Genomic DNA, 26,152 nt, shown 5'->3' with positions numbered 1-26,152 from the left:
TTTGAAGTTTGTTCACTTTTATTTTAAAGTCGGTATTACAGTTCCAGTCAAAAAAAGAGTCTACATGATAAGACAGAAAACTTGAAAAAGGCAGATTTTTTTGTATATAAAATCTACAATTACGGTATTATCAAAATCTCAGTAAAATGTATGCAAAGCCCTCAGACTAAATACCAACATTCTGAAAAGCCATACATCAAATGAAACACTTGCTGAAAGGGCGGAGATCTTCAAAGAATTAACACATTTCAAATAAATGGAAAACTGTTCCTGGCTTTATTTACTGTATATACAAATGCCCACATATTTCAGAAGCCCTGAATCCATGTTCAAAGATCTGTTCGTGCGGCAATTCCTGTAGATTTTGTCAAAAGTTAAGCTCCGTATACAACTCACCCAAGAAGCAAAACAGCGTCCACTAAGATGTAAGTTTTAATAAGCTAAATGAAGACGTAAAATTCACATCTACAATGTGATGACTCACAATTGATCTTAAGTTTCATGAGCACAGTGAAAATGGCAATAAAACATTTCGATTACATAATACAAAAGGCAGGGCCCTACTTGTGTTTAGAAAATTAACCGAAACGCAGCCAATGGGAGCTGCTGACAGCTTCTTAAAAGCGTTCGTTTAAACTTGTAAAGGAAAAACACACCTTGCGTCCAAACCTTGCAATGTCCGACACAAAAATGCAGTCCCTTTATTTAAGCCAACAACGAAGTGAATGAAACATTCCAATATATGACCCCCTACGTTTTGGGTCAGGCCATGTATACGTTTTATGCCAAAATTCTTGTCATTAACCCCTGTCACGTTTAAAAGACTACCTTTGCCAATGCATAGATGACATTCTATTAAAATTATGCTTCTAAGTAAAAAATAACTCATAAATAGTCTTAACAATTTGGATTTATAATGGAATTACACGATTGTGCACCATTCATCAGATGCGATAACCACCTGTGTTTTGTTCACTTTTATTTTAAAGTCAACAGATGAGAAAACCACAAGTGGGGAGATAATGCAGGGCTTGCAGCAAAGTAGGCAGAGTGGACATGTTCATAGATGAGCCAAGACTGAGGTTTTAAATGTAATAACTGCTGCATAAAAATGGAACACGGAATTTCCACATCTGAACATGCCGCTGTTGAGACTGATGCCATTCTGTTGTGAGCAATACATTTTTTGAGACTGGTTATTTAGTATTAGAATATTGCCACAGCCAACCTTTGTGAATGTTGGTACAAGCCTTTCTTAAAATAATGGAAGTGACAGCCTCCATTTACTTAAAAATGAAGATATTAAACTTAACGCTGTTATTGCCTAAGCTACAGCTGCAGCCAGGTCATTGAATGAGTGAGGTCTGGAGTAATTTTCGTGATAGGGGAAATTTCTTACTGAACGGACACACCTGTACCTAACAAGCGCCTTAATTTCCTAAAAGCGAGCCTTAACAGTAACAGACTTGTTGTAAAATGTAACCTTTAGTTATTTATTTTACGTTTCTTACATATCAGCATGCAAGTATTCAAACATGTTTCTATATCTTACAATCACATTACATTTTTAATAAAATGATAACACCAATATTTTTCCTTTTTTTGTATGTATAAAACTGAGGAACGCCGAACATGTTGACACCACCTACTGTGCTACCACTTTTACGTACAGGTCAGGAAAAAAGATGTGCAAGGTGACTTGCCCCACACACAAAAGAGTTTGCAAAGATTTAAAAAATCTTAAAAAATATTTATAAACATGGCCCTTGCTTTAAACAAAAATAATTAATAGTTCACGTTTTTGTTTTATTTAAACAGGTAGCGAATATAAAGAGTTGTTTTGCTTGGTCAGGAGATTTTTACTTCTAATGATAAACAATAAAAAAACATTGGCCCATTATCATAAGCTAAAATAGATGTGAATAACTATTGTGGGGTTCCACCCACATTTCAACGGAGGGACCAAGGATACAAATTACACTGTTTAAAAAAACGAACTGAACTTATTTACCTAAAATATTTACACATGTAAAATAAATGTGCAACAAAAAATACAAATTAAGTAACAACGTAAATGACCATCTGCAAGCAACAACCCAGTTATAAAGGAAATACTCTGGACTGATGTATGGTCAAAAACTTGTTGCGAAGCTCGTGTATTTTACTTTCAAAATGAGTTTTCCTTGTTTTGTTAGCTTGAAAAAAAGCTTCACAGTCCTTACAAACAAAAGCGAAGGGGAATGAAAACAATTATAAAAACACCGCTACAATTTAACCTGATTGTTTTATGAATTTCAATTAACGTATACCAGGTGGTGTTGATCGGTAACACAGATGTACCTGCATGCTATACACGCTCTAGGAAATCACCAATTTGCCTTTTCGCTTAAATGTAAAAATATTCTGGAAACAAATTGCATTTTGATCTACAGTATTTTAACTTAACCAAGCCTGCAGGCAGGCAGGACTTGACACCGAACCTTTCGCATACTCGGAGGGTGATAATAAACCTTCACCAAGTATGGTGCATCAGCCGCCAGCTCACTTAACAGATTTCAGCAATGCATGATGACAAATGTCCAATGACGTGTCTTGGTCAGGCCTTCCCTTCACCAACACACCACAAACTTTGAATCATGCCACTGTCTCGTGTATTTCAAACACAATACAACAATTTCTTCCTATTCTTTCTATGTAACAATATTTGACATTATTAGGCGAAATTTAAAATTGCGATGGCCAAGATATACGATAATAGATGCTAAGATAACTTATCTATTATAATGTTTGAAGAGGGATGTTGGACATCTTAGTGAAGGCACCCTACCCCTACCCTGACTGTGCCCACCCACCACGGCACAATCCCTCCAGTCCTTCCACACCCCCCCCCCACCACTTCCCAAACCCAGCCGAAGCTTTGTGTCTGGAGGAAGGGGGCAGGGCCTAAAGGGGTGGGTCCTGTAAAGGAAAGGCGTGGAACTAAACGAGGAAGAGCTGGGGCCTAAATAGAAAGAGGTTGGGCCCTCAGGAGTAAGGGGGCATAACGAGGAAGGGCACAACCCTGAAGAGGCAGTTCCCCTGCAGAGGTTGAACTCCCAATTTAATGTAAGCGTAGAGTTTAATACCTCCAGCAGGCACCATTCCTTTCGTGCCAGATGCGGCCAGAGGCCAACTAGTCATGTGTAAAAGAGGTTTTCGGGGATTATTTCTCCCTGTTGACCATAAATAAAAAAACTAATGACAATGGCCGCAATTGGGTACCCATTCTATAAATTACTCCTTAAACATCGGCATCTGGTCATGTTGCCGGACTTTGCTGTCCTGTAACATTGCCAAAATCAATTGAAACATGGCGAGTAAAATAAAGTGACATTTAACTGATGCTCCACATGAGACAAGAATTAAACCACCTGGTCAGTTACATTTATTGAAGTTCATTTTGTTACTATGAGGAGCACCGCTGCCAGGAATGACATTTCAGCCAACATTTCTGGGTTCAGTCAGAGTCCGAATCGGATCCCTCTTCGGATGATGATTCGCTGTCGCTGCTGTTGTTGTTGCCTTCCTCCCCATCTTCTTCATCATCGTCTTCATTCTAGAGTACAAACACACACACACCACAGAGAACATGAAGCAAAAGCACACATTTGACGTACAGGAGCACGACTTGGGTAAAAGTGAAAAATGTATACCTCATCGTCATCATCATCGCTGTCATTATCGCTGTCATTATCTCCCTCTGAAGACTCCTCCTGGCCATCCCCTTCCTCCTCCTCATCGTCGTCTTCATCTTCTGATGACTCCTCATCATCTTCATCCTCCTGTATCAAATACAAGTGATTAACTAAGTCACAAATGCACTGTGGCTACAAACTCGAAGGCCACTTTAGCTGACCTAAAGTTCACTGCCTTAAGTGTCCACAGTAACTCCTCCAAGCATAGTAACCTCATGCACACAGTAACCATGTCCTAAAAGTTGACATGTGACCTCTCTGCAGGTAATTACAATTAAATATAATAAAACAGCTGCCAAATATTAGGGTGCCAACTTCCTACTCTTGTGGATGCAGGGGACTGCAAGAGAATAGGGTGGGGGGGAACGAGGTGAGAAAGGTAAAAATGTTGCCAGAATAGGACTAGAAACAAATGTGGCAAGTGCACATTATTTTACTTGTTATCATTAAGTATGTGCAAATGTGTTGTTATAACAAAACAAAATAGTCCAGTAACGATATACAAGGTTAACAAAGTACCATGATGGCCAGAATATACAGGGTGTTGGTGTCTGAGCCTTGAATATGGTGGATCACTGCAATGTAGTGAAAGGCACCCAAGAAGGTTACTTACAGACTCCTCTTTCTTCAATTTTTTGTTCGCCGGTTTTGCTTTTGCGGTTACGGCTGAGGGCTTTGCTGAACCTTTTCGCTTCTTCATAAGGAAAGCAAATCACAAATGGAAGCAAATCACATAACACAAGATGAAAAGAACATGACAAACTACATCTTGTGTGACTTACTGCAGCATGTCCCTGACCAAAATGTTATCAATGACCCTTTCGACCACTTTCAAAGTAAAGGCTCACATCAAATACTTACATTTGTGACGAACTCCTTGTACAGGGCTTTATCAGCTGCGGACAGCGTCTAGAACCAAAATAACAGTTTATTTATGTTATCATTCGATATATTCTCAACGTAACTGCTTTCACAATCCAAAATTGTAAACATGTATGAAATGATCAATAGTGCAGTTTTAGCTGTTTCCAGTTAATATATTTTGAGGTACTTTTATTTGGCAGATTCAGTGGGAATGTCGAAGCAATTCTCCCAACACTGCCACAATATTATTATACAACTAAAATGTTAGTGGATTACGGGCACTACCTTTATCCAGGCCTCGAGCTGAGCCTTGTACTTCTTTTGAGCCTCCTCTGCCAGTTGCTTGTAGCGGTCCTTCTGCCCCTGGCCAATTTTCTGCCAGCGACGGCCAATCTCCATCATACGCTCACGCAGCGTGATGTGCGACAGCTCCCCGTTGGACAGCAGCTGCTGTGAGAACATCTGGTAGCCACTCCTGCACACGGCAGACAAGTTTGCACGTGGCTCATTAGCGCCAAGTCTCACTTGGTGGCAGCAGATACTGAAATAAATGGCATTCCCGAAAGGAACAGAGAAAATTCAGTCGAGATGGTGGCTGGAGATGACTTACGTTGGTGGCTTCTTGGGTTCCCCTTCAAAGTGTGCTTTCTTTGCAGGGGCAGTTTTCATTTCAGCAACTTGTTTCTGTTGATAAACAGTCACTTCATTTAAACCCGTTCAAAAATGCATACCTCTTTTACATTGACCAGTGTGGTCAAACAAACTCCATGGCCAATACGGTGTCCGGGAGGGTCTTCATGCAGTAGTAGATTTACAAGTTTGTAAAATAAATACCTGGACCGTCAACAACCTTTCATGTAAAAATTCAAGCATTTTTTTAAAACATCCGGCGTTATGCAAAGAGAAGCTTATTTGTCAGGATTATCAAGACTACGTAACCACTGAACAAATCCAGACCTCACACATTTAATGTAGTCCATGGCGTCACTCCAACTTACTATTAATAGCAGTTTCCCCTGCAGCTTTGAAATTTAAATAACAAAGTTAATTATTTCACATCACTGTCTAAAATAACAAATCCGGTAATAGGTTGTGTAAAATAATAGGCTCTTTCGTGATGTGACGTGGGCATGTGGGGGTGAAACGGGTGGGAGCCTAGGAAGCTGGAACCACCGATTTATCCCTTACTGTGCATCACTCCTCTTTCTTGCGTCTGCTGATCACATCGTTTTCCATCTCCTTCTTCTGAATAGATCTCTCTTCTGTCATCTCCGATCTCTCATATCTCTCCTCTGAATATACCTATCTCTGTCATATCTCCCATCTGAATATATTCTCTGAGCTCTCATAAGTCTATTCTGAACAAATCTCTCCAATAACTTCTCTCTCCTGAATGTGCCTTTCTTACAGCACTGTTGAATAAAGAGTTCTGATATTCCTCCTCCGATTAAATCTGTTAACTAATTCTCAAATCTCTCTTCTAAATGTTTTCTCCTCTATATATGTTATATTTCTACTAAACTATCTCGTAATTCTCTCTTTTCAACATTTCTCCTCTCTTATGAATACATCGCTAACCCATCTCGATGCTATTTATTGTTTTAATGTATGTGGTCCACAGCTGTCACTGTACGTCAATGCGATGCTCAAAGGAAAAAGTCTGGACTTGCATCTACTCATGATAATACTGCATTGGAAGTGGTGTACAAGTACAACTAACAAAAACTCACATTTGTCAATAACACTGCCTTAAAAAAACCAGGTACATAACAGACAACATTTCAGGCAATGGCCCTCCTCTTTCACAGCACACAGGGAGGACCAGAGAGGCAGAGTCACTGTCTCACTCCACCACTCTGGCCTGTCTATGTCCTGTTAAGGGTCAATGACCAAAATGCCACCTATTAAATATTCTTATATACTTTTTATTTTTGAGCCATTGTTATTGACAAATGCGTTGAGTTATTTTTCATATATATTCGGACTTACATCATATCGCTTCTGGCTCTCAGCCGCCGCCTTGATCCAGGGCATCTTCTGCTTCTTCTCAAGAGCCTTCCACTCCACCTCAAGTGCCCGAGTCGTCTTCTTTCGGTCATTCTACCACAAGCCATTCAAAAACATCAAGAGGGCATTTTTTAATTTAAAAAAATCTGCCAGTCTCTTGCAATCCCTTTGAGCTTCTTCAAGAACTTGGGAATCATCTGTTGGCTTATTTCGCAAGTAATTGATTGTTGGATGACATGTTTGTTCATATTCTCCATTAAAAAAATTATCTTTAGTTTTCTAATTATATTCCAACAGTACCATTTAAGCCGCATGATTAGGAAACGAAATTACCACTCAGAACTCTTGCAGCAAACAGATGACCATCCTGTTTGACAGACATGACCAGGAAGATGACAACACAGAACTACTTCTGAAGTCACGTCAATGCACCTCTTCAGGATGATATATTTTGTGCATTATTCCCAATGTGAATTGTTTACTCAGGAAAGGCTCACCGAGTCTCAAGACTGTTCCAAAAGGGCCCTGCCAAGTGTTTTCAGGAGGGGGTGACGTTGCCATGTAATCCCAATAGAGTATTTTGCAGGTAAACTTTTTGCACATTAGGACGTTTGTCCAGTACTAGTTATATTGTAAGTTTTTGTAAAGCTATAGGAGGAAACCGGATCACCCAGAGGAAACCCATGCAGAGAAAGGTGCCCGAGTCAGAAATTAAACCTAGGCCCTTCTGACTGTCACCACTGTGTCACAATACCGCCTAAATACAATGAGTTACGACGCTGCCCTTACCTTGAAGCGTGCCAGGTACTCCTCCAGCTTGCTCATCTGGAAGAGCTCCTCAGGGGTCTTGGGGGGATCAGGCATGCGGCCACGTCGGGCACTGCTGTTACTGGCAGAATCCTTCTTCTCCTTGAGCTGCGTCTGCATCTTTTGCTCGTAGTCTGCCTTCATGGCTGCCTCCAGCTTCTTGTATTTCTCCTGGATTTTTGTATGTTCATGAAACGATGTCAGGAATACAATGAAAACTTGTGTCAATTTGTAGTCCACTAAAATGCTTGGTTCTTAGCTGTGCATTACTTATATACGAATTGATTGTCCTTGATTTTACTAGATGAAATGCCAAACAAACCCATGCAATTTTGGTTTAAGATTGTATTTTCAAGCGAGCCATAAATGCTACGCAAGGCTTCCCTACCGAGAAGTTTAAAAGGGCACATTTCAACCTGCAAACATCCAGGCGACGCCACCTATTGGTTTATCCCTACACAGCTACGCAAAAGTCAATGTACAGGTAAATCTGGCAATTCTCAACAATGACGTCGTGCCTGGAAATGTGCATAATAATAATAATATCGTGAGCATGCATCCACACTACAGCCAATGTACCTGGTTATACAGCAGCTCACAAGCTCACGGACCTGCAGCCCAGCTCCACCCCCTTTTACCTTTTTCTTCTCCGAGAGCTCGCTCCAGAGGCGAGCCAGCAGTCGTGTAAGCTCGCTCTCTGGGAGGTCTGGGTTCTTCTTCCTCAGCTTCTTGCGCTTCTCTTGCGAGAAAATGAACATGGCCGAGATGGGGCGTTGAGGCCGATCTACAGCACTCTGTTGCAAAAGCAAACAAGGAAGAAACTTCTTGCATATGCGTAGATCCTGTAACACTTTAGAACAAGGGTCCGTACTCTTAAGTATTTAATTATCAATAATGTTACACTTAAATCCACACGAGATGTCACACAGCGCATGACGTTGCGAGATGATGTCACACATAATAACGCCACGGGGAGGCAAGCACATTGATGAAAGTCAACATGCTTCGGCCGAAGAGGTTAATCCATTTTATATGCTTGTTTTTTTATTTCCAATTTTGAGAAAACCCTTTATTTTAGCCAGTTTTCTCAAAGGTAAGTCCTAAATAGCAACACATCATGCTGAAATGTATTTAAATTGGATGTTTACGAGAGTTAATGTATTTCTCCGCTATAGATAAAATACATTAACGTTTTCAACATTAGTTGGAAGAGCTAATAACAGCTACATGCAACTGCTTGCAATTTATTTCAATAAGCGTGACTGCCAGGTGTCTCCTCATGCAGCTGCCGACTCACAGTGGGTCCCGGGGAGTTGGTTATGTCCTTTCCCAAGGCGGCAGCTGTTGCGAGACTTGCCATCTTGCCACCCTCCTTGGCCCGTTCTTCCAGTTGTATTCGCTCGCGCTCCTCGTCAGTCAGGTTCTGCACAATGTGGAAAGAAGTCCTTTCAGAAACACTCCATAGGCAACAGGGTTCAATGCAATGTGCTCCACAAACTGCATATCCAGCGGTGGATGGGTGCATGACAAGTCAGAACAACGATGTGGCATCTGGTGGGACAGACGTGTGATTAACCCTTTCCCATTCCTATGACGTACATGTATGTGTACATCATCAGAGCCGAATCTGAAGAAAAACTAGAAATAAAATAACTTTATCGGTACCAAGGCTCCCACAAGGCCATGCGGGAGGGCGTGTGGCAGTTTGGTGTCAGCTATCATAGAGTGCGGTCGTAACACTACAGTTCTCTGCGGTGAGGCGGGGTTGTCTTAGGGATCGGCTGGAAGAGGGTCTCTCTCCTCGTTGCGGAGCGGTGTTGGCTGAACCCCCGCTCCGGGTAGACGAGTGAGAGAGCCCACAGGGTAGCCGAGGGTAGGGTCCAAATAGTATTCAGTGTCCGGGGTGAAGGACCCAGATAGAGTGCACCGACACTGGTGTGAGTGTAGGACAGCGGTCGGGAACCTATGGCTCGCGAGCCATATATGGCTCTTCTGGTGACGGCATATGGCTCCCAGACAATTTTGAGTTGAAAAAAATAATCATTAAAAAATAAAAATAAAATCAGTTTGGAACTGATTTTAAAATACTTGTGATATTGCTTAATAATACTGTGTCATTTTAAAGTAAACAGAAATTAGTTTTGAAGATAAAATTTCTCGGGTCACGGCTCCCGTGACCAGAAGTCGCATTAAAAGTAAGACATATTTAATTTATTATACGTTAAAAATACTATATGGCTGTCAATGAAATATATTTAGAAATATTTGGCTTTTATGGCTCTCCTAGTCAAAACGGTTCCCGACCCCTGGTGTAGGATGTCGAGTGTGACAGTGTTTGATTAAACGACAACAGCCCTTATAGAATTCCTCATCTCCACATGGTTCTACTGCACTACAAAAGTGCCAGAATGAAGCATGTGCCACCACACCTAGAAAGCAGTTTGCACACAATGGGTAATCCTTACCTCAACAAATGTCTGAAAGTCTATTTCATACTGCTTTTTTTTCTGCAAGAAACAAAGTCACAACACATCAGACAAAGGATTCAAAACTAATATCTACAACGATTTCAAGTCACTTCCAGATTCATATACACAGACAAGGTATATCTCACATTCTTTTCATCCTCATGGAAATAAAGGTCAACATGTACAGTGAATGTAATTAATATTTTTCATCTCAGTGGAACACAACGGCATAGCTATAGTGTGTTGGCAGTGTTGTAGGTGCATTGAGGCCCAGGGAAAGAAGGGGGCCCCAGGCATCTCACCACGGTAGGCGAGATGTTACCTGTCTCGCCTGGTATGCAAGAGGGTGTGGGTTCGATCCTGACCCTGACGCCTGTATATTTGCAGTTTGCATGTTCTCTCCGGGTTTGCCCTCCACATTTAGAAACATGCGCTTAGAGTATCTGGCTGTTATACATTTCCACGTAATAATCCACTTCTTTGAGCTATCATTTGTGGCCAGGTCACTTCTGAAAAAGATGTATAGCTCAGTGGGCCTTATCTCGTAATGATTTAAAATAGTTTCTAGTAGTTGTTGAAAAACAAAGCGGAGAGAAATTGGGACACAAGGCCCGGTATAATTTCTTGTACCTGGGCCCATTCCAACCATACTACGTCACTGCAGAGGTGTCATCGCACACTTATAAGCCCGACAGCAGCAGGCCGAACTGCACAGGAGTACGGCGCTGTTAAAAATGATCGACAGGGCTGTGGTTGGCAGGTCTCACCTGCTCGCAGCGCTTGTGGTATGCATCCTTCTCCTTGGGCGAGAGCACCTTCCACTGCCGACTGCACTCGTGCATGCGCTCCGTGCTGGGGACATCCTTGAGACTCGCGATCAGCTCCGCACAGAAGAGGGAGTAGCCGTTCCTGAGTGGGTGTATAAGCGGCAGCAACCACTGTATGAAAAGTTCTCAATAACTTGCAAATGTTTACGTAAGACTATCAGCTAAAATACGTGCAAATGTAGTGTATTAATTGCAGGACACTTTTTGATATTTTTAGAAGGTATAATTTTACATACAACTCGGTAGTTGTTCCAAAGCTTGAAATCAGACCTCAAAGAAAGTGGCCACTTATTGTGACGTAGGTGATAGTCTGCAAAGTCACTGTCATTTGAACCGAATTTAGTTTACAGCCTACATTAAACTATTTGCGTGAATAAACAAAATACGAGGTGAATCTCACACCAAGTATATTCACAGTGACGCTGATAGATATTTTCCAAAAATTGGACTGTTGCAGCATGCATTTGTGTAAAATAAAACAAGAGCCCAAGTTGGACACAGGGCAAGAGGGGTGGAGAGAGCCCATCTCTAAACCTTTATAAACAGTTTGCCTTTAGAGGCTAACCCCCTCTTTCCTGATGACAGCTTGTGTACGATCAAAACGTCTTTTTGTTGTTGTTTTTCTTTTATTATTTTTTATATTTAAATTACAGAAAGAACCAAGAATAAGTCTACATTATAAACTGCCAGTAGACTCACTCATGTTAAGAACCAGGCTACAGTCTACATTAGTGTTTTAAATTATTTTTATTAACTTTATTTTGTATTATTTTTCTATCTATGTGACTTTACCGAAAATGAATAAGAGCAAATATTGCGGTGGAGCTGGCAGGCAGGCGATTGAGTGGGTGAGTGCGTGCTTACGGGGGTGGCTTGGTAGGCCGTCCATCGTGCTTGTCCTTGAGCAGCCACTCAGCCTTGGAGAGGACAGACTTGGCGTCGTTGGGCACATATTCTGGGTGTGTGCATATGTACTCCTTCAGCTCCAACTGGGAAAGGAATGCGGTCAACATGTATATTAGATCATGCCATACGCAGCACACTCACCTACTTTCCATCTCGCCTGCAAGGACATAGCTACTTGAAGATACCATCAGCAAGTGAACAGACTGATCAACACAAATTTCAAAGACAAAAGCACAAATGACGTTTTACAACCATAATAGTTAATAAATGGGCACACTTATGCATGATAGTATGTTATAAAAAAAGTTTTGCTGGCTGGCCACATACTGCCCGGCGCATGTTCTGACCGGCTGGAGGCCATGCGCCACCCAGCGTGCAGAGGAGAGGGGGTGCGTGGGTGGGAGTGCATGGTGGGGGCCGCGGCACCAAGGGGAAGCAAAGGTGGGGGGTAAGTGCGCGAGGAGGAGCGTGAAATGCGGGTGGTAGGGGTGACCTGGGGGTTGTTACATGCGAGTGGGGGGCACCCAGGAGTGGGGGAGGACCATCGTTCAACGACGGGAACTTTCACTATCATATAAAAAAAGGTTTAGCTGGGCTCACTGGGAGGGAGGTAGGTGCAGGGCTGCTATTTTTTTAAAAATGAGTGCGAAACTGTTTTCAGCAGATGGTGAGCGCGCTCAGTGCATCTTTCTCGCTGCTTAGCATGGGGGTTGCTCTAACCGCGTGCTGTCTCTGGAGCTCCAGGGCCTTGGCGATCCACTTGAGCCTCTTCTTATCAGGAAGCACCGACCACTGGCGTCTGAGTGTCTCGTTCACTTCCTTCAGGTTCATCTGAAGCAAAAGAAAGAACAGAAAAAGCGGGTTCTTAATGCAACCCAGACTGGAGCGGTGGTTCAGTGGTTCTTGCACTGCGCGATCAATCATACACTTATAAATATATATACAGTATCCGATTTAGATTCACAGCCATAGCTTATATCAGTGGACTGATATCTAAACTGGATCCTGAACCTCCCCCCACCTGCACTGAGCAGTGTGGTGAATATGGTGACAACTCGGACGACCGACAAGGAATGGAGGCATTTATTCAGCCGTAGATTGACAAAATGGGCTGCAATTACAGATTAGTCCCCGAGTTACGTTGGTCCGACTTAGGATATTTCGATCTTACGATGGCGATACAACAAAATTGTAAAATATTACAAATTAGCACGGCAGGCAAACGCAGCAGCGTACGAGGTATTTATCTTGTTTTTGACTTTATATTTTACTGTGCAATACAGTATTGTAATTAATAAATACATACAGTATATAGTTTATAGAGTACGGTACTGTAAATTGCTCTGTTTTGCTAAATTATTACCATTCTTTAAGACTCTTGGGTAGGCTCGGCCATCTTCGACTTACAATATCTTCTACTTACGATGGGGTCGTCGTAACGCATCTCCATCGTAAGTAGAGGACTACCTGTATTAAAATTAAACCTTTTGCTTGGTAAACAACATTAAGTATGCAAGTGCTGGTATGCAACATTTCTTTAGTGTTGTATCAATTTCCAAGATTCGACGAAAAAGGTGCTAACATGCATGCATGTAAGATTATTAGAAATTTCTGCAGAAAATTACGAAAGTTTTATATGACATATTAACACATCTAAAACTGACATTTTAAAAAGTGTCAAAGTGCGCAGCCAAATAAGAATATATCCATAGCATCATCCCACCTCAACTACTCTCCTAATAATGGAAGGAAAGGCTCATTAACGGGACTGCGACCATTAGGTAAATAACTTTTTTATGCCAGTCTCGTGGTGGCAACTTTTGGAAGGGCCCAGATGGTCTCTAGAGACCTGTTATCTCATCATCCATGAACAAAGTGAACCCTAACCAAAGGCTGGCTCGTTTACCTCGGGGTGAAGCTTCATGTAGGCCTTCTTCTCGTGGTGGTACCACAGTTGCTGCGGGGTCTTGGGCTTCTCGGGGACGTCTGACTTGCGCACGGCAACCTCCACCAGGTCTGGGTGCTGCTCCCTGCGAGAACAAGCGGGATGCACATATCCGGATTCGAGATAAGACACTTACACAAGGCAGCTCTGTAGTCAAAAGACATCACTGCTGCAGACGTTTTAAATCTATTTCTTCCCCATATTAGGTTCACTAAATAGCTGATGCAAAGCAGTCACAACGAAATTGTGTAAGTTTGACTCTATGGGCCCTACTATTGCCACATTTATTAATCTGATACAATAATTATTTCATACCTTTCAGGAAAAGCTCTACAGTTAAGTGTAGCAAAGTTCATCATAGACATTTAATGTACACATGACTGCAACATGCGTGTTAAAAAACACACACATTACCATTAATACTGGAAAACTATGCAATGCAGTGACACCAATCTATATATTATATTGTGAGTGGTGCCTCAGGATCTATAAAACACACAAACCAGCCCACAGCCACTTTAACAATTATATTTACAAGCAATTGCATTCACAAATAACTATAACTATATTCTCACCTAAACTTGGCCATAGCTTTGTCAAACTCCTCCTTGTCTCGCTGGTAATCTTCCATGTATTTCAGCTGTACAAAACAAAACGAGGACAACATTCAAAAGACTAGCTCCATATACCCATGAGCATAAGATATATATTGATGAAATACACAGGATATTTCACAGTAAAACTAGGTTCCAGAAATGTCTCTCCCCGCTAAATGACCATGTCGGTTGATGTACTGCAATGTTTAACAATGGACAGCTTAAGCAGCCCAAATCATAGGCTCTCAACTTAGGACATGTATGGATTTGTAAAATTGAAAGGACTTAAGCCTGAGAGGCTTCACTTCAACACTTACTGCCTCATATAACCAACAGGCCTCAGGGCATGGATTATAATGGGGATTCAGCATGAAGTGACTTGTCTGTAATTGTCTGAGCATAAGAGGCTGGGTGGACACCTACTATTTGTTGTCTGTAATGTTTTACATTCGATGAGTTATACCCAACAATAATCTAGAGGGAGTCCTTTTCAGTCATGTGTAGCTCACGCTCACATTGTGCCTTTTTTACATGGCACTTATCTTATTATTAACTTGTATTCATTAGTGTTTAATGTATAGATGTGTTTATTCAGTTGTAAGGGGGATTGAAACCACGTATGTAAAATGTACCTCAATGTACGACTTTGTTTCCTATTTGATTTCCGGATAATTCACGCAACATTAAACTACACTGCCTCAAGTGAATTGTCGTTTAACTTGTAATATTTATATATATTCAATGATTACACAGTTCTAATAAGTGCATCCTGTTTTGTCCACTTCTGTTTTGCTTTGCTGTTTTGTTGGAATTAGAAACAAATTATAAATGTTACTGTATGGGAGTTAAGGCTATTCGTAAATATAATATAAAATGGACATTAAACATTAACATTAAGTATTTTGTCATGACGTTGCCTAAAGCATCCACATCACCGTGTTCTTGCAAGGTAAGAATTAGGAACAAAAAGTGAAATTTAGCAATACTGTATGTGTACGTTTAATTATCTTTCATGTTTTAAGACTGTAAATTAAAACAAAAAACACGTGGTTATTTTTAACCTAATGATATATGAATAATTTATTGACTATGCCACTAAATTCAGCAGATTTTTACGGCCACAGTGGACAATAATGCAAATCCACAAATGTAACTAAAATTATAAGTGTATTGTCCAGTTACTTGCGAACATTGGAATATTATGCATATGGGTTTGAAGTTTAAAAAAACATAGGGATAACTAAAAAGAGCATGAGGTGTCCCCTACCTTAAAAATGAGGCCTTTGCCCCCAAAATACAAATATTAGAATGACAACAATTCTTTCAGCATATAGTTAGTCTCTAAGAATCACATATCCTCACCAACCCATTAACAGTCAGTGACTACATAGCACAAGTCAGCACCTTCTTCTTCTCTGTCATCTCCTTGTACTTGGTAGACAAGATCTTGGTGAGGTCCAGGTTGGTGAGATCAGGATGCATCTTGGCATACTTGGCACGCTTCGCCATGAAGAATCTGAAGTATGGCGTGAGCGGCTTCTTTGGGAAGTCTGGGTGGCTCTGCAGAACACATGCACAGTGACATATTTATATGGGTCCCAAATGCATTAAAAAGGTGACCTAAGTCCAAGTTCACCTCTCATGACATACAGGTCATCAATGAGGATTGACAAATAAATGGAACATAAATAAAAATGTCAGAGAAACACATCAATCGGAGAACATATAAAAGCTAGACACATCATACTGCCGATTAAGAATAGTGGACTTGAGCAGGTCACGCCACTAAAAGGAATGATGGCCAGTAGTCAAGAATAATAAACATGGTAGTCAAGGGACAGAATGCGCCTGAGGAATATTCACTGCGGAGATGGAGCAATGAAATCAGCCGTGTATAGGAGGAAGGTGCATTGCATCGTAGCATACCTTGATTTTCTTTCCTTTGTAGGGGTTCTTGACGTGCTCTTTCGCATCCACCAGGAGCTCCGTAAGAGTGCGGAATTTACGAATCTGCAAGAAATGCATGCTCATCAAATCCTTAGTGTGTTACGCTGCCCAACATAACCCTTGGGAAACAATCAGCCACAGTATATCGACAAAACATAACTGTATTTAAATGAATACTGCATGCATCTATTTACACATGCGCCTAAAATGTTTAAGTGTTAGATTGTTAATGCATATATTTATTAGTGTGTGTGTTAATGTTGATTAACTGTGCTTAGCTGCGCAGACCTTCGTTAGCGGCACCAGCAGCAAGGAACAGGAGGTTGCATTACATTCGAGCTGCAGGTGGTGGCAAGATCAGGATTTATAGAGTTGAAGCTCGCTAAATTATGTCCGCTGCGTGGATCATTAGCTTCCCCAGTAGGGGGACTGGGTACTGAAGAGGGGTGCAATGTAAAAACTGATCCTTGCCCTTATATTTATGAATGGTGTTTATGCATTTAAGGGCAAGTACATGTTTTTCACCAACCCATTGATTAATAGGTACAAGTATTGTCTTTGAGGTCCATTAATCAGAGTTGATATCAATACAGTTACAAAAGGGGTTCTATTGTGAAAAATATTTGATTACAATAAGATCACGCATGGTTCTACAATAGCTCAATTTGGCTGAAGTAAATGTGGAAAGAAAAGCATGTAAATTTTCCTGAAATGTAGTGCAATGTTCTCTCCAAATTACATTTGCAGCCATAGAGTGGTACCAATTTGTACATTAAACTATCAAAATACTGTGATCGCAAATTCATTTCCTGGAGGAGTGTTAACAGGAAACTAAAATGAAAGATACTTCAGGAATACTTTACACACCCTCACACTTTTTAAAGTCTGCAAGTGCACGGGACCTGACCTGGGCAATTGCCAGCATACATGACACGGAATCACAAACTACAGCAGTCGTTTTGGCTACGTCTAAGCAATCCATCAAAAAGTTAATGAGCTGTGGCACTGCTTGAGCCCAAGACTCTAAATTCTGAAGCAACAACCACAAATAGCAGTCTCTTATTACCCTCTGTCCCTGTTCCAAGGTACTAACCCACAGCGATATTTTTGTAAAATGTATACACACATACCTAACAAGGAGGCTTTAAAGAGTTCTATCCACTGTGGCTTTAGAACAGGGAGTTCGTCTATTAGTAAGTGATATTTTAACAGTTTTTTTTCCATACAAATAAACAATTTTAACAATACTGAAAACTGACAAAAATGTCCAGGGATAATCACAGACCTCGCTGGAGAGTTCGAGCCACTTCTCCTTGCACATGTCCCCAGTGAAGTTGGAGAATTTAACCTTCTCCCAATTGAGGTGTTGCTCCGTTGTCTTGAACTTCATGCTGTCATTCTCTGGGATGACAGACTTCATGCGCTCCAGTAGCATGAACAAGTCTTGCTTGGACCAGACATCCTCTGGGGGATCGGACACCAGACACCGGGAGCAGGTGCGGCATTCAGACAATGGGGAAATCAGTGAAACTAAAGCCAAAACCCAAAACTTCCTCGGAAGACGGTGACGATTGTGCAAACTGCATAAATAAATCTAAAAATTATGCAAACAAAAACTTGTACTGTCCAATAAACCCCATTATACCAATCTGGATTTGTTCATGTTGTTAACCATGAACTATTCCATTCTATTCTTGCATATGGAAATGTTCCGGTGATAGATGATAATGTCGAGGTCTGTAAGCCATGACGGGGAGGGAGTCAGGAGAGAGTTTGTGTAGTTCTGCTAATTCTCCTCCGTTCAATGAGTGCAGACTACAGTGATTTACTTTATGGTCCATAGTTTGGGATGCATGGCCACCTCTGTTACATTTATCATATCACACACTGTTACAATTATATAAGCTGTTCAGCCAATGATAAGCACAATACCAGGAAAATTACCACAATTGCTATTATTGATATTATCACCATTACTCGTTATACAATTCATCATACTTGTGATGTACACCAAATGGCTACATAAATACATCATATTGCAGTTATGAACAAAGTGCCTGCGTCCTGGACCTGGATCTGAATAGGATTAATATCACCGTACTGCACTACAAAAATAAGGACAAAATGTTACTTAAATTACTGTGCCATTATATAATGCACCAAACATTCACCACTGTGCAACAAAATACTTGGAAGAATGTTTCCAAAGCACATAATGCTCACAGGTAAGTGTAAATTACTTCCAAAGGTCCAATTAACATTACTGGAATGGTTTGTGACCTGACCTGTTTTTGATGCATTTCTAAAGTTTATATATTTGAACAGTGGTTGCATTCAAGGCCGACGTAGTAGACCATATGTTCCTGTTCACAAACGACACATTTGGACGTGGTCCAGTCTGCTTTCGTACAGGTTAAGGTTGGTGAGTTGCTCATTTATATGCTGCATACACACTTGAGTGTGTGTACACATGTACACACAATACAACCTCTGCACTGGACTAATTGGGGCAAGAGCCTTTCTCTGACAAAGGATGTCGATCATACTTCAAATAATTACATAATTGGCCCATTTATATGTGCTGTAGTTTACACCTGACACTTTGTTAATTCACAATTTAAACTAATATCTAATTACAATCTTGATTTGAAGCTTTCGTGACTGCAGGAATCCATACTCTTTGGTTCTTTCGGTAAAGTCACGTAGATATAAAATAAAATCGAATACACTTTTTTTCTTTTAATAATGTCATCGCCATTACTGAGAGCATTCAGTGGGCAAATGTTTCTTCAGTACGGAGCCACACATTTCTTTCCTGTTACTTGGACATGGTATGGTCTTGTTGCAGTCAGAAAAGCACATTTATTGATCTTCTTGGTTCTTTCGGTAAAGTCACGTAGAATAGAAAAAAAAAACATAATAAAATAATACTCACAACGTTTCGGCCACAACGCAAGCAGCCGTCCTCAGGTGGAGAACAGGTCTGTCGAGAAGACAGAGTCAGACTCTGTCTTCGTCGTCGTGAGAATTATTTTAGTATGTTTTTATTTTTATTAGTATTTTATTATTTCCATTCTACGTGACTTTACCGAAAGAACCAAGAAGATGAATCCCTGCAGTCACGAAAGCTTTAAATCGAAACACATTTAGGCTCATGTTTTGCGAAATGTATTTGCGGTATTTTATTTACACAATAATGTAATACATAATATTTAACAACATTTCACATTTACCAAAATTTACTTGAGACAATTAAAGTGCAAAAATTTGCTTTGAGTTTCCACATGCACAGGACGTAGTAGACCAAGGCACCGAGGGGTAGCCTCATGCCCTCAGGGGCCCCACCTGGAATGCCTGCAGATCACAGTATCCTTGCACGTACAGATTCCTGAGCATGAAAATAGTGTTTGACAGGATGTTTTTTTACAAACAATTCAGGCAGCCTTTTCGGCATACCCCGATTTCCGGCTTGAGTAGAGCCTAACCATAAGTAGTTTTAATATTTGTACTTGTCAAATGTTTTATTGTATTCAGTGCCTGTGCCAACAAACGCGAACATGTATTTTCAATTACTGTGAACACTGTTCACAAGCTTAGTTTACACTGCTTTAGATAAAATAATTAGGGAAAAGCCACTTTAGGTATTTATAGAATTGGCCACAAGCCTTTTTTGAACAAGATAATGAATAACAATCAATGGCCTCCAACGTGGCGTAAAAGGATTGTAATTTTATAAATAAAACATATCCATAGCCGCATAGCGGAAATTGCCGAATAACATGTAATATGGGGAAAATAAATTCTTAACCCACAACAATCTTATGACTTGAAAGTAAAGTTTAAAAAATGTATGACAAATAAAATCTATTTATACTGTGTAATAAATATATATTACAATTGGTGCAAATTACCAACCAGCACCCTCCTTAAAATGTCTGGAGACCCTATGAGGCTTTCATTGATAAATAACTATTTAAAGGGCTTTCACATGTTGCTTTAAAAGCCAGAATGTTAGATCCAAGAACACAACACACCAAACACAGCATACATTCAATCTTCATGTGCTGCATGTATTGGGGCATTCGCTGTTATGAGAGTCCCGCTTAAAGAGGGTTAAACTCCTTCCTACCAGCGTCCTTGTCAGCGGTGGCAGGGGCCTCGCCGGCTGCCTCGTTTTTCATCTCGCCATTCATCCTGCCCAGTGGGATTGAGCCTCTCGTGGCCCCGTGTGCGTCACTCCACTCGAGGTCTGTTCAACACAAAACAATGCTACTGCTGCTACGGGTTGTCACAATCCATCTTCGGCAACAAAGCCGCAACAAATAACAAGGCAAATACCAAAACTGTAGTACACTTTTTACCACCATTGTCGCCACCACCACCACCACCACCAAAATGAGGCTGTGGTCCAAGTTATTAACCAAAGCAGAATGCCAAGGTGTGATTTTTTTTAAAACAAATAATGAGCAGTTAGGATTTTCATCGGTACCAAGGTTTCAGACCAAACATCACAAAAGGCTCGATGCAATGTGTAATAATATACACCATTATTATTGTTTACCAATGTTTACGACCAAACATACTCTGACATCACAAACCATTGGAAACCGGTAATCCATTTTAAACGTCATAATAAATCCATCAGAAATTCAGACAGGATGACGCAGTCTTGCGGATATCTTTAGGGGGCAGCCCTTAACCACAGGGTGACGTCTACTGCCAACTGAGCAGCGCATGCAGGAGGAATGTTCAAAATCCTCATTCATACATCTTCACCTCTAAACAGTAGCAAGCTGTGCAATGGACTATAACTCCTTCAATGGTAAATAACTATCTGGTGGCTTACTGTGACTCGAACAAATGCTGCACTTGCAGCAGCTGTCACGCACAAATGTGTACTATCAATAACGTCTGTGTTACAGCCGCTTTTTATTACTGGCGAGTTCCCATCTGCGAGGGCAGTTATCTAGGCTGTAATTAGCTAATGGTGAAATTTTTTGCAAGTTGCATAAACGTCAACGACGGATTAGACCAAGACTCTTGTCACTTTCCTCTAATCGTCAATTGGAATGGGTTGTCAGTGAGGCTGTGCTGCAATTATCATTGAGGAAGTCGCACTGTAGCAATATCAACAGCACAGGAATGAAGCAGGATGCAAATATACGACTATTACCATCGACTTGGATGTCATGTTATATTCTGCTACACAGAACATTAAAAGAACAAAGGGAAAAGTTATTTTCTTAAAATAAAGGGGCGAAATTTGTTGCCCAAAAACATAAGGAAACTCCATGACAAGAAGTGAGTTGGCGGAGTTTCATGCACACCATGTTAAGAGCCATTTTGACCACCAGTGCAAGAAGTAGCCACAACTAAACCTTGTCTAAAAAGTAACTTAACGGATAAAACTCGCCACTAAACAAATATAGCAACACACTTTCATTAATTGCTTAACGTATAGTCGACTAAATTATTTGACGAGGAAATAGCTTTTTTGTTATTTTGTAACCCACGAGAGGCCTCTCATTGTTCTCGCGAGAGGCCACCACCACCTGCTGCTGCTCTGTGCGGGCTGCAAGTGCCTCATTGCACGCGCAGTGTTGAATTCCACCAAGCATTTCAGCATTTCCGACAAGCGCACCACCAGACTAAGCAGCTGCCAATTTTTTGTACAACCAAATTAACCACTCTGATATAATAAAGGTTTTTGGGGTTAGATCGCATAAATGTCTCGTTAAACCCGCCACCACGCGATACAGCCAATTAGTAAGGTTTGTCACGTAGACAAACCGGTGTGTCGGAAAGTAAACCCGCAACATTTACAATTAATTACGGATAATCCTGGTCGCAAAAGCCTATAACACTCGAGTATACTTCAACAGCGCATAACGTACCTAACAAAAACAAGCGCGTTCGCTGGACTCGTGTGAGCACGGTCGGTGCACCCCCCCCCCCCACCCCTTAGAGGCGGCGGCTGCGGCTGCAGTGGAGGCAAGCCGAGCTGGGGGCAACGCAGGCTCCCTGTGGACGCCTGCAGCTCGCAGCCTACCCCCCCCCCCTTCCCTCCTCTGCCCCAAGGCTGCTGCTGCCCGCCCGCCGCATGTGGTGGGCGTGGGTCGCGGTGGCTGTGGGGGTAGGCGGAGTGAATTTGCAACGGGTGAAGCGTTTCATTCGGCGGCGTCAACCCCGCGGAGCCGCCGTCACTGCTGGCTGCTGCTGCAGCTGCAGCAGCAGCAGCCAGCAGTGCGCCGCCGCATGTGAATGCCGCATACCAAGCCCGGGCCGGCTCTGCTTGCCAATTAGCAGATGTTCGTGTACTCGCAGGAGTGGCAACAATACTTTTCAAGCCGCGAATCACAAGGAAATTCCCAGAAATCTTCAAAGTGTGGCTACCCCGTCAAGGCCTCGTTTTGCCTGCACCGTTAGAGGCAGAAGATCATCACTCGCAGTGACAACTCCTTATTTTGCCAATTATTAAGATTCAAAAACTGTCAAGGAATAATTTACCAAGATTTGCTGGCTGTACAGTAATGTGGCACGATTAACGTTTAACTGTCTAATGCATATTCCTCGGAAATGGTTTAATCCGATCCACTTCACAGCTCTATATCCACTTAAGTTTACTCTGAGCTGAACAAATAGGCCCAAGGTGGTGAGTTAGTGACCATGATATGATGAATGCTCAAAGGATGCCCTTGCACATCTGCAAAAGACGCCCGTTATGATGCACGCAGCAATGTCCAACACACTTGTGTCTGCTGTTTTACATAACTGCATACCAAAGGTAACACTGGGGCCAGGGCCATGGGGGTGGTGGGTGAAGGGGGTCTCTCTTCTCTTCCCCGTTTGTAATTAACGTACCGTGGTGTCCAAATTGCGGGGCCGCAAGCCCCCTACACTCAATGCCAATTACAATGTCGTGTCTTTTAGTTATTACTCTGGACGTGTGCAGAACCCCGTCATGTATCCGTCTGGTACGCAAGTTAAAGCACGTGTCTTCGTATGTAATGTTCTTAAGTACCGTACTGGAATCGCTTTTAGGGACCGGTGGCGGTGTGGTTATCACACTGCACTCTGAGCAAGGCGAACCGAGTGACAATCCCGGCCACAGCTCTCGCCAGTGGCGAGTGGATATGCGAATCAGTCTTGGGCCACACTGACCAGCGTCAAGTATGGTCAAACAACACGTGCTTGGGGAGGGCATTCATCTAGCAGTGGACCGACAAAAAGCTTATGCTAACCAAACATTGACCCGATGTATGCAAAGTGATACGTTTATCTACAAGGTATTAATTATCCTGATGTAATCGTAGTGGGTTAAAAGGTGAGACGTGAACTTGCCCGATGTCCCAGCTGTCCGCTCTGAGACGCGGCGTTGAAGCTCGGCGCTTACAAGTGGCCACTAAACACGGAGGCAGCAGAAACTTAGAAACTTTACCTTAATACGACCCACGGCCAAAGTAGACAAGTTTTAAACCTCACCTCTGCAGGGACCCCATCATTTGAAAACGTTACATCAAAACGTCGAGATACAACACTCAACTATTGAGTTACTTTAGTCTGGAGTTTGAAACCATTCTGAACACAACGCAAAACACGTGCGCGCACGCAAACCATCGCAGCGCAGGGAAATCTATTAAGCGAATGCTTACACATTTTCTATTGTAATAAGTAGCGACCGATTAGAAGTAAGCGAAACACTTTTGGACACAATAAATGAATGGCCGTGGAAGCAAAACATTTGAAGGAAATGAACGGGAGCGGAAAAAAATGCAAAAAAACACCACAAAGACAGCCGCCCAAGCCACCCAAGCCGCCGCGAGTGGGGCCCGGGGGGAGGCCGCGGAGACTTGGCCACGCCGGCGAGATGGCTGCTTGCGCCCATTCGCGATTAAACCCAGCCTCGTGTACACACACAGAGCAGTGTGTATTACACACATCGAGCATGCACTCACATGGTAAACATAAACACGAGACGTAGAACCGTCGGGCGTAGCAGCGTGGCACAGGAGGCGCCCGCCACTGCCGCGGAGCTCGGCTACGCGGAGCCTCCCCGTCGTGTATAACGCCAGCCGTGTTTACACACTAACACCGCCGATATCCTACAAACACGCGTTACCTGTGTGTGTGTGAGAGACTATAAACATGCCCCCAGTATCACTATGTGCACGCACGTGATGCAGGCCGACTGGAGCAGAAACAGCTGCGGGGAGATGGAGGCGGTCGAGTGGGACGACTCCATCGGACAACAACAAAAGCCTCCCCCACGCCTCGCTCTAAACCACCACCGTGGACATTGCACAAACACGGTCTATAGACTGTTGATGCTCTTAGTATAGACTGTTGATGCTCTTAGTATAGACTGTTGATGCTCTTAGTATAGACTGTTGATGCTCTTAGTATAGGCTACTGATGCTCTTAGTATAGGCACGGGCAAAGATGGACGGACACACAAGAGCCGAAGCGAGACGCGGGAGAGGAAGCGGCCGCGGCGCGCGGCGCGGGGCCAAAACCTCTCGGCCGCGCACTCGCGACAAAAACCTTCCAGCAACAACCACCACCACTAACACCACCACTAACACCACCACCACGACGACGTCCACCACACGCGCACAGAGACACGCGCACGACGGTGGTAGTCGCGGTGTAAACGAGCGAGCGAGGCGGCCGCCCCGGGGCCGCGTCCCCTCCGCCGCCGCCGCCTCCATTTCCCGCACCACCGCCGCCTCGTTACCGCCGAGACGACGACGCTGCGCTCAACGATCACGACGCGTCCCGCTGATGTTATAGTCACTGTATTTGTAGTACATTTCCCATGTACTTGGCGTGTAATCTGTGCCGGGATGTTGCGAGGAGGGGATTTGCGAGAGCTGTGGGGGAGCTCCCCGGAGCCGCCGCGGCCCCGAAGGTCGCTGGAGGCGGAATGGCGGTCAGGAAACTCCGAGGCTCCCGCGCTGCGCCAGGCCGCGCGCCTCGCTACAATTAAAATTAAATTACAGCGAGAACATTCACGACAAACTCACGGGCATCTCTTCTCAAAGCCGCACCGACGACGACCATTCCACTCGGATGTGCGAATCGCATTCAACGACGCGGAACTGTAAAACAATTGGCGCGGCTGCGTTGTAAAAAACCACGCGCGGCAGCGTTAAAGCGACGTTCGCCTCCACTCCCTCTCTCCTCTCCGCCTTCTCGTTCACAATTTACCGAGATGCGATACGTGCGAAGCGATGGCTGCACGGGCGGACGCGCAGGCGAGCGAGCGGGCGGGCGGGCAAGGTGTGCGGGCGGGCGGGCGGACGGACGGGCGGGCGGACGGACGGGCGGGCGGGAGAGCGGACGGGAGGGGAGCGCGGGCGGGCGGGCGTTTCTATCGGGCGGGCTCACCGGGATGGCTGAGAGGCTGGGGCCGCCTGCCTGGCTGGGCTGGCCCGTCCCGTGTGTCACCCCGCCGCGTGCGCCCCCGCTCGCCGCCGAGAGCACCGCGCCGCGCAGCCGCCTCCAGCGCCGGGGACTCGGGAGCCAACGCGCGGGGTGGGCGCGGGAGGGGGGTTGCTCGTGGAAACGATTTCGATGCACAATTTCTCTACGAGTACATATGGTGGAGGGTCTCATCGTTTATTTCATCGGCATTTGGGACGTGTCGAAACAAACACCTTGCACGTTATTTTCGTGGCATTGTGTTGTTATTTTTGCTGTTGTGAACATTGCAATATCGGTGCACGCCGCCCCACTGAGCTACGCTACGAGGCTCCACGTGCGCTCGTGGCTGCGCCCTTTTATATGCGACGAGCGCGTGACGCGGCACCGCCGCTGACCAATCGAAGTGCGACGTTTGAACGCGACGGCGGCGCGCGCCGCGAGCCGTTGAGGTCGTGGTTAGAACAAAAAAGTGGCGACTTTCCCGCCAAAACAGAATTCTTCCTATTCTTAGGTTTTTTCGGTAAAGTCACGTCGGTAAAAACATTAGAAACAAAGGCTCAGCCTTTGTTATGCAGTCTATTCTTAGTCTTAAGCCTCACCTTGCCATATTAATAAAAGTATGCGGCCC

At 43.3% G+C, this 26,152-nt stretch overlaps 1 protein-coding gene across 3 annotated transcripts; it reads right to left on the bottom strand.

Annotated features, from left to right (window-relative positions):
- UBTF (upstream binding transcription factor) lies at positions 1-25,856 on the bottom strand. 3 transcript variants are annotated; one of them, XM_061563210.1, is made up of 21 exons: positions 25,489-25,856; positions 20,231-20,350; positions 17,387-17,565; positions 16,081-16,164; positions 15,559-15,714; positions 14,134-14,198; positions 13,520-13,643; positions 12,334-12,444; positions 11,572-11,696; positions 10,648-10,789; positions 9,878-9,919; positions 8,710-8,835; positions 8,051-8,206; positions 7,395-7,583; positions 6,588-6,698; positions 5,209-5,282; positions 4,884-5,073; positions 4,596-4,643; positions 4,348-4,428; positions 3,693-3,821; positions 1-3,595 (listed from the first exon to the last, which is right to left on the bottom strand). In XM_061563210.1, the coding sequence occupies exons 2-21, from the start codon at positions 20,292-20,294 to the stop codon at positions 3,497-3,499; spliced, it is 2,295 nt and encodes a 764-aa protein (XP_061419194.1). In that variant the 5' UTR covers positions 20,295-20,350; positions 25,489-25,856; the 3' UTR covers positions 1-3,496. The 3 variants fall into 3 exon arrangements, with proteins under 3 accessions (XP_061419194.1, XP_061419191.1, XP_061419195.1); XM_061563207.1 differs by lacking the exon at positions 25,489-25,856 and adding an exon at positions 25,125-25,292; XM_061563211.1 differs by lacking the exon at positions 25,489-25,856 and adding an exon at positions 24,910-25,003.
- Between the last annotated feature and the right edge of the window lie 296 nt (positions 25,857-26,152).

This window comes from Lethenteron reissneri, chromosome 31, assembly GCF_015708825.2.
Source record: "Lethenteron reissneri isolate LAM-NWPU_2019-01 chromosome 31, ASM1570882v1, whole genome shotgun sequence".
In the NCBI taxonomy this organism is placed as follows: Eukaryota; Metazoa; Chordata; class Hyperoartia; order Petromyzontiformes; family Petromyzontidae; genus Lethenteron; species Lethenteron reissneri.
This window is presented reverse-complemented; position numbering and strand designations above follow the sequence as displayed.